Source organism: Xyrauchen texanus, chromosome 9 (assembly GCF_025860055.1).
Source record: "Xyrauchen texanus isolate HMW12.3.18 chromosome 9, RBS_HiC_50CHRs, whole genome shotgun sequence".
In the NCBI taxonomy this organism is placed as follows: Eukaryota; Metazoa; Chordata; class Actinopteri; order Cypriniformes; family Catostomidae; genus Xyrauchen; species Xyrauchen texanus.
This window is the reverse complement of record NC_068284.1, coordinates 18,540,187-18,549,687: the sequence shown is the minus strand read 5'-3', so window position 1 is coordinate 18,549,687 and position 9,501 is coordinate 18,540,187. Positions and strand designations below refer to the sequence as shown.

At 38.0% G+C, this 9,501-nt stretch overlaps 1 protein-coding gene across 1 annotated transcript; it reads left to right on the top strand.

Moving 5' to 3' along the window:
• The first annotated feature begins 1,215 nt into the window (after window positions 1–1,215).
• On the top strand, window positions 1,216–5,043 carry LOC127649359 (uncharacterized). Its single transcript, XM_052134414.1, has 6 exons — window positions 1,216–1,715; window positions 1,908–2,078; window positions 2,160–2,426; window positions 3,482–3,574; window positions 3,750–3,764; window positions 4,238–5,043. Exons 1-6 carry the CDS (start codon window positions 1,658–1,660, stop codon window positions 4,369–4,371), a joined length of 738 nt encoding a protein of 245 aa, XP_051990374.1. The 5' UTR covers window positions 1,216–1,657; the 3' UTR covers window positions 4,372–5,043.
• Window positions 5,044–9,501: the final 4,458 nt, after the last annotated feature.

The following is a 9,501-nucleotide window of genomic DNA, read 5'->3' as shown; positions in this document are numbered from 1 at the left end:
TTGTCTTCTTTATAATATCCTTTGTGTTGTAGCATTCCTTATAAGTACATTGCTTCAAATGCTGAATGAATATATGAAACGTATTATAAGATCTTAATATATTCATTGTGAGAGAACTGTAAACTTTCACTGTCCTGTTCAAGACTGTAAAAACACATTACAAAACAAGTAACCTTTGAGTTCATGGTTTCTTCAGTGGCATTTAAATCAGTACATTTATGTCCTATTTCTGTATATTGCAGGTTGACTAGGGTTTATATCTGAAAGACTATAAATCCTCTATACTCTTCCTTTTCTCAGCTTAGGCAGCATAAATCCCTGCTCTGCTTTTGTTTTTTTTCCATATATGGTTATGTCTTGCTCCCTCACTCTCTGTCACTTTTTTGCAGAAATATGTGACTATTAAAGGTTGGGAAAGGTCTACAGATTAATAGTTAACACTGACAATGTCAGAAACGTTTATCTGATTGCCATTCCTGCCCATTTTGTAGATATATAACTAGAGTGTTTGCTCTAAAAGCTTTAATGTTGTGCTGTAAGTAGTTTATGCTATTGATGTGTGGGATTTCACCCTTTATTTTCTTGTCATTTTCAGTGAGACAAAGAAACTTTTGGTTTAGTTTCTCAGAGAATGCCAATGGATGTCAATGTCTGCTCTCCTCTCCTCTCTGTCTTTGTTTAAACTACCTCTTCCTGCTCTTCTCAATGTTCTTCCAGCACTGCCCTGGACTTAATAAAATAATTTTTCCAATTCAGCACCTTCATGGTCAGGGCCGACCCTCCACTTGGTCATCTAATGGTTAGATGGAGACCTAGAGAAGCCTTCATGCCACAGTGTCTCGCACCCACTGTGAAATTAAGTGATGATCTGGGGTGCTTCAGCAATTCTGGAATCGGGCAGATTCGTCTTTGTAACAGGCGCATGAATCAAGCCACGTACAAGGTTATCTTGGAAGAAAAACCTGCTCCCTTCTGCTCTGAGAAGGTTCCCCATCACTAAGAATAGTTTTTTTCCCTGTCTTGGCCAGCCCAATCTCCAGACCTGAACTCCATTGAAAACCTCTGGAATGTGATCAAGAGGAAGGAGGATTGTCACAAGCCATCAAACAAAGCCGAGCTGCTTATCACCCAAAAGTATTGTGAAAGACAGGTAGAGATCATGCCAAGATGCATGAAAGCAGAAAGTCAGGGTTATTCCACCAAATATTGATTCAAACACATAGTAAATCCAGAGAAACTGATAATTTTGCAGTGGTCTCATAATTGATTTATTTATTTATTTTTCAGAGCTGCAGTATAATCCACCAAATTGATTGGTTAATTTTTAATAAACATAAGTTGTTCACAAAAACATTCTCAGAATATCATTTATTTACCAGACACAAATCGTGTTAACATGGAGAGTTCCCTGCAATTCCTGCTCTTCAACTTCAAAACAGTTACCCTGAGGCGAGAAGACGGTCACTCTCTGTTTCTTCATACCAGCCAATGAGAAGCAAGAGCTCAGTCTAGTAGCTACATGTACAAGCCATATCAAAACACAGCGATGTCTTGACGATTCTTGTCTTTCTTTTCAACATATGGGTAAATGAAAAGAAAACGAAACTGAAAGAAAACAAGTATCGCTTTATTCAAAACAAACAGTTGCGCCGCAGAAATGCACTTGATTTTAACACTCGCCTTTCTTGTGGATTTATCTTGGGCTCTTCCAAAGGGTAAGTCTTTTTCATCCTGTTATAGAATTACAATTTCCATCCAAGAACAGATGTTGTGTTTCTTCCGTTTTTATTTATTTATTTATTTATTCTATGCTCCGTTTCCCCCATGTTTTATTTATTTATTATTTGTATGGGCTCCATTTCCCCCCATGCCATGCTCTAAATCTTTTTATGCGTTTGTTTTGTTAGATATTGTAATTCAGTTCGAGCGCAGTGTATTGGTGAACGGCACGGTCGTGGAGAAGGTGTTCGTCAACGGTGCGTCAGCCAGTTATTTAAAGGGACAGCTTGACAATCAACCTGTTGTCATTAACGATGAAGCCTTGAGGAAGATCGTGGAGATTGAGCGTGCAACAGCAAGTAAATAGTATTTGTGCAATAATTAAAGCAGATTATCATGATGCCACTTGATCGTGACCATTATTTTATAACTTTTTACAGTTAATGTCACGTACATACGTCTGAGGGAATGTCAGCTGCGAGCATATCGAGTCTTCCGACTGTCCGACCGGTTTCAGCTGAATGGCAAAGATTATCTGGCTTTAGATTCAGAAACTGGTACTTGGACAGTGTTGGAGCCAGAGGCGAGTGGACTCAAGCAGACATGGGAGCTTGAAGCTGAGCACGGGAGTCTGGAGTACACTCATCTGAAAGAGGAATGTGAAGAGTTAATCAAACTCATGAATGACGACATCCAGAATCAAGAGGGTAAACTCTTATGATGGTTATTTGTAAAAGTAATTGTGTGACTATCCTGTGGAAACGTTTTGCACATGCAAGTTACTGATACATCAGAGCAGCATTACAGATATGTCAATACAGCGCTATATCATAAATGGTAAAAGTACATTTGCAGTTGTTTCCTGAGGGATAGTTCACCCAAAAATGAAAATTATCTCATCATTTACTTACCCTCCCAAATGTGTGAATTTCTTTCTTCTGCAGAACACAAATGAAGATTTTTAAAAAAATATTTCAGCTCTGTAGGTCCATATAATGCAAGTGAATGGTGACTAGAACTTTGAAGCTCCAAAATGCACATAAAAGCAACATATAAGAAATCCATAAGATTCCAGTGGTTAAAATTAATGTCTTCATAAGCGATATGATAAGTGTGGGTGAGAAAGAGTTCAATATTTAAGTAAGTTTTTACTATAAATCCTCCTCCCTGCCCAGTAGGTGGTGATATGCATGAATAAAGCGAATCACCAAAAACAAATGAAGAATGTGAAAGTGAAAATGAGATTTATATTAAAAAAGGACTTAAATATTTATGTTTTTTACCCACACATATTATATCACTACACAATTATAGTTTTTTAGATATGGATTAAACCCTTGGCGTGGTCTGGATTACTTTTATGCTGACTTTATATGGTTTATGGATCTTCAAACTTTCAGTCACCATTCACTTGCATTGAATGGACTTACAGAGCTGAGATACTTGTCTAAAAATCTTCATTAGTGTTCTGCAGAAGCAAGAAAGTCATGCACATCTGGGATGGCATGAGTGTGAGTAAATGAGGGAGTGTTCATTTTTGGGCGACTATTAATTTAAGGAGGTTTTTATACCTTATTGTTAAAATTACTTTAGTTGATGTAGTCGAACTTAATGTAGGCAGGTTGATTCAAGTATATTAAATAATATTTGTAACTTTTTATTTATTTTCATTTTATTCTGACCAGTTAAATTACACTGATGCACTGAAATGAACACATTTTTGCTTATGCAGTTAAAATGACTATGTGCTGAATGTTTTTAGGGCTTGGTGTGTTAAGAGTGATGGCTCCGGTCTTGGTCATATTTCTCTTCATTGGTTTTGCCTTTATAAGCCTCCTTATCTTCAAACGACATGGTGAGTAAACTGTCATCATGTGCTATATCACATGTTGAATCATAATAATTGCTCACACTTGCCATAAAGACAAACCACTATGATTTTAATATAATAATAAGGAAATTATATATGGAAATATTATGCAAATAATAAGTAATATGTTTTTGTTTTTTGCTCCTCCTCTGCTCTTCAGGTCAACAGCCGGGAGGTGAGATGTCTCACATTGTTTACCAAATAGTTGTGTATATGATTGCAATTGCTAAACTAAGGTTCAAGAAACAGACATCGTAGGTCATGTCCTACTGACCTACCCTCAGGGTTGGGAGGGTTACTTTTAAAATGTATTTCACAACCGGTTACAGAATACGTGCTGTAAAATGTAATATTTAATGCATTTCATTAGATCTCTCAAGGTCAGTAAAGTAATCTAAATACTTTGGATATCTTCTTCAGCATGGGTTTAGACTATAAACAAGTTATTATAAGTTAATAAAATATCCCAGTACATTAAGACAAATTACAAATATATTACAAATACATTCTCTGAAAAATGTCTAAATGTCTTTTGCAGTATTGCAACTAATCCTGTTTAAGCTTTTCAATTTTAACAGGTACCTCCATATTTTTTGTGCTTCTATTGTTAATCAGATGTGGACATCATTTTATGGTTTTCCCCTATAGGTGTTTTAGGTTCTATTATCCACTACCCAGCCCATTCTCTTGAAGTGCCATTGGAAGGACAGAGCCAAAAAAAACATCTTACAAGTCCCACCATTGCTGAAGACTCCCTACTAGTGGCATTGAATCACAGATGATCAGTTTCCATGATTAGAGGCGATGGGTGGGATTGATACAAAGACAAAGGTCACAGTCACCATTGAGTCAATTCTCTCTTTTCTTTGGAAGTCTAGACTTTAGGTGATTTGAAAATTCAGTAATAAAATCACTCCATTGTATAAAAGGAAATGTTTGTGTGAAATGACCTTGAAAGCTTAAGTTTTAAAATGATCACGATAAACAATATCGTATGAACTATGAACATATTTCAAAATGTTCTTTCTTTTATTGGTTCAAATGGAATTGTGAGATTCTACCCTGTTACAACACCCCCACCTGCTTTCATGTGATATCCAACTTTATAGCAAAATATTTTGTTCACCAAATCAAACTTGCTATTTTGTATTATGTCTTCTCTCTCATGAAGTTATTCTTCATTGCATTTTAATAGATTTTCTGTAAAAAATTAAATACATTATTTCAATCAATACAACTTAAATAATAGACGTCCCATATTTTTAATGAATGTAAAAATATTAAATAATTATTAGTTGATTTTACAATTTTATTGGGATGGATTTTAATGACTTGCACATGAAACTCTTTTTATCCTCTAAACAAAGTATAAATGTTTAGAAGCAGTCCTCGAAAGTGATAAATGCATAAATGTGCAACAATAAATACACTAATGTATACTTTTAATAAATAAACATTAATGTCTAAATAAATGTATAAACACTTTTTGGAATTTACATTTGTTTAAGCATTTTAAAATCTTTTGAAAAGTGTGTATCTGTCCTACGCCTTTTGACAGTGAGCCATAGCTGACAATGTGAAGGCCTAAAGGTTATTAACCCTAACTATTATGGAATGTTTTTAGATTCAAACACAGAACCTACTGTGATATAACTTGTTCTGTTGCATCTCAGTACAGACGGCTGAAATAACCAAATACATACAGAAAATGTTTTCAATTAATCCGTGTCACTTATAAAGAGAAAAAGCCTGCTGCTTTGATATTTTTTGCCATTGAATCTGGCAATGATTTCAGTGGTCTCTGGTGTTTTTATTTATTCTAAGTGACTTTATAACCACTAAACGAACAGTTAGGCTATAATACATTTATTTTGAATGTATTAGGGTCATTCCTACAATTCAGTGACATTAAGTCCCAAGTACAAGTTGTAGTATTTATAATGTTTAATTGATCTTAATTACAATTTAAAAATACTTGGTAAAAGGAGTAAAACTATTTATAATGTCACACACTGCTGTGTGCCAAAAAGTCTCATTTTAAATAATTGAAATCATTAGTTTTGAAGCAAGCAGAGGCCCAAGTGCAAAGCCAGAAACTTTACATAAGAATTCAGGTAAGTAACAAGGACAAATCCACAGTAAAAAAAAAAAGAAAAAAAGCAATGATCCCAAAACAGGCAATGGCAAAACAAGATAGTAGAAAAGGTACAGGCTCAGTAAGGAGCATGCACTCAATACTTAAAGCTACAAGTGAAAACAAAGTATTTTACAATGGACAACTGTGATGAGCCACAGGTGCATGGTTTCAATAGGCCGGGGATGGCGAACGTTGATTGGCTGATTGTAAGGTTGGTGTCACTGTACCCCCCTCTCCACAAGCTGCAACTGAAGCCCGAGGTTGCCTACATGGCCATTGACTGCAGGGTTGAAGAGTAGGGCGATCCATACTAGGATGACCACGTGGGCATAGGGATGGTCAGTCAGAGTGAACCAGATGGAACTCCTCGATTAGGGAAGGGTCAAGGATGTTGTGAGCTGGGACCCATGACCGTTCTTCAGGGACATAGCTTCCTTGATGTCTGGAGTCCAGAGCCTGTACAGTATATGCCGTTTCTCCACCAAGATATATTGGGGGATGGGTTTCGGCAGATGTAGAGGGTGGGTGCCTGGGATTGTAGTAGACAGGCTTCAGCAGGGAGACATGGAACGTAGAGGAGATCCAATATCTGGATGGTAATTAGATGATATGTGACAGGGTTTATGCACTAAAATCTTAAATGGGCCGATGTAACTGGGACTGAGTTTTCTGGAGGGCAGTTGGAGCTTGATGTCACAGGTTGATAGCCAGACTCATTGGCCAGGGTAGAATATCAAAGTTGGGTGGTGGTGACGGTCTGCAAACCTCTTCTGAGTCCAAATGGCTTGTTGGAGTTGAACATGAGTGGTCTTCGGAACCATTCATCCAAGGCAGATACGCCGCTAGTCTCAGTCTCCCATGGGAACAGTGGTGGCTGGTACCCTAGAACACATTGGAATGAGGTCAATCGCAGCGAGGAATGTACCAGAGAATTTTGGAGTTTGGAATTTCTGTCCATTTGATTTGGGGTGGTAGCCTGAGGACAAACTGACATTGATGCCAAGATGCTTGCAAAACATACTCCAGACTCTGGATATGAATTGTGGTCCTCTGTCTGAAACAATGTCCTCAGGGATGCCATATATCCTGAAAACATATTCAAACAGACATTCAGGGTATTTGGACTGAGCACACATGGGGCAGGACAGTACGAAATCCTTCACATCGTCATGGCCACCAGAACTTCTGGGTAAAGTAATTTATGGTCTGTGTGATGCCTGGATGACCGGAGCCAAGGGAGGTGTGACCCACTGCATGAGATGAGGATGAATTCTGGCTGGGATATGGGTATTGGCAGGAGGCGTGTTAGGTGGACTGGGATCAGAGTGGAGTGCTTCTTGCAGGGCATCCATTGTCTCCCAACTAATTGGGGCTGCGATACATTGGGGGGAGATCAAATGGTGTCTGGAATAGAAGAGCTATTAGGGAGTTCAAACTGGTGAGCTTCTGTGTTCTTTGTTTCTGGCCTATATGTGACTGTGAAATGGAAGCACATAAAGAACAGGGCCAACCTTGCTTGCCTCAGGTTGAGTCTGTGTGTTTCCTGAACATATTCCAGATTCCGATGATCAGTCAGGACAACAAACGGATTAACTTCTCCCTCCAGCTAATGCCTCCACTCCTCCAGAGCCAATTTGATGCTAGAAGCTCACAGTTTCCCACAGCAGTTACATTCTGCAGAAGAAAGCTTATAGGAAAAAAAGGTGCAAGGGAACAGCTTAGAAGGTATCCCATGGCGCTGAGAGAGGACGGCTCCCACGCCAACCTCGGAGGCATCAACCTTTACTATATTGTAAGAATACCATACTGAAGTTTCTTATGAACCTGTGGTAGAAATTGGCAAAAAGCGTTGTATTTCCTTGACCATTTTTTATTGAGGCCAATCGCAAACTGCAGGCACCTTGTGGTCACCTCTACAAACATCCCGATTACATAGCCAAGGAATAAGCTAGTGGTTCGATGAAACGCACATTATTCTGCTTTCACGAATTGTTGGTGACCTCTTTGGTAATTTCTCATTTTCCAACCTGACAGATCATGTACAATGTACAAAATCAAAAGTTGATTAGTCATGTCCAGGAAGATCTCATTCCTAAAAGACTGGAAAAATCCAGGTGAGTTGGAAAGACCATACAGCATCAGTGTATTTATAGTCCCCCCTGGTGGTGATGAATGCAGTTTTCCGTTCATCCCCTTCACATTTTCGGATGAGAGTGTAGGTGCTTCTGAGGTCTAGTTTTGTAAAGAAGGTTGCTGAATGGAGTTGTTCTAGAGCAGCAGGGGTCAATGTAAGTGGGAAGCAGAATTTGACTTTAGGGCACAGTATTCAATACAGGGTCTTAGCCCCCATCCTTCTTCCTACAAAGAAAAATCTTGAAGCAGTAGATGATGGTCTGATAATGCCAATATTTAGAGCTTTATCAATGTATCAAGGGCTTCAGATTTAGGTATGGAAAGTGGATATGTTTTACCTCGAGGGAGAGATGTACCAGGAAGCAAGTCGATTTCACTGTTCCACGGGCGATGTGGGGGTAGTGCAGCTGCCTTTGACTTCTAAAACACATCCAGGAACCGATTGTACTCCACAGGAATATTATCCAGGGTGATTAGCGATGGGCTTTCCACTGAAGTGGATCGACATGGTAAAGACAAGCATGATGTGAGACATTGGGTTCCCCAAGACAGAAGCTCACCTTGTCACCAGGAGATTACTGGGTCATATAGCTGAAGATACAATTGGACAACTGTGATGAGCAACAGTGGTGTCAATAGGCCGGGGATGGAGAACGTTGATTGGTTGATTGTGATGCTGGTGTCGAACTATATTGGAAGAATGTTACAGTATGTTACCAACTAGCAAAACATAATAGGCTATGACTCAAAACAAACTGGGCTGCCAAAATCTTGGGTTAAGATATGCGCATTCAAAAACGCTGCTGGCGGAGTACTTGAATCATCTGCTTAGTATCTGTTTCTCACCCACACCTATCATATTGCTTCTGAAGATATTAATTTAACTACTGGAGTCTTTTGGATTACTTTTATGCTGCCTTTGTTCTTTTTTGGACCTTACAGTTCTGGCCACCATTCTCTTTCATTGTATGGGCCTACAGAGCTGAGATATTCTTCTAAATATCTGTTTATTTTCAGCAGATGAAAGAAAATCATATACATCTGGGAGTAAATGATGAGAGAATTTAAATGTGTAGGCGATCTATCCCTTTAAGTGGTTAGTATTACATTCTCACACTAAGAGGTATTCATTTGCGGTAAATGAACTTAAACACAGATAGTGGAGTTTTTTTTTTTTTTTTTTTTGGTAAAATAAAATATTTTTTTAATGTCAATATAATTAACTAAAAGTCATTTAGCTAACCAGGTATGACTTATGAAATCTTTAACATGTCTCTTTAATGATGATACGTAAAGACACTTATAAAAGTTTGTTACATTTTTCAAACGTTTGAAAGCCAAAATGTCACCGAATTTTCTCACAGTAGGCCTACATCACTATCCCATGGGAAGTTCTTATTTCTGCCGGAAATCTGTGTTGGTTGTACAGTTCTAGTGTATTTTCTTACAAATATCACAACATTAATTAGGTTAAGATTAATTAAGATTGTAAATATATGTTTTAGTTAATTTCATTCTTTTCTTTCCATTAGAGTACAATCTTTCAAATGTCGTAGTCATAGACATCTCTATATAATATATGGTCGTAGTAGTGTCGGAACGGTGTTACAATATATACATAATGTGCGTTTCCACACGGACA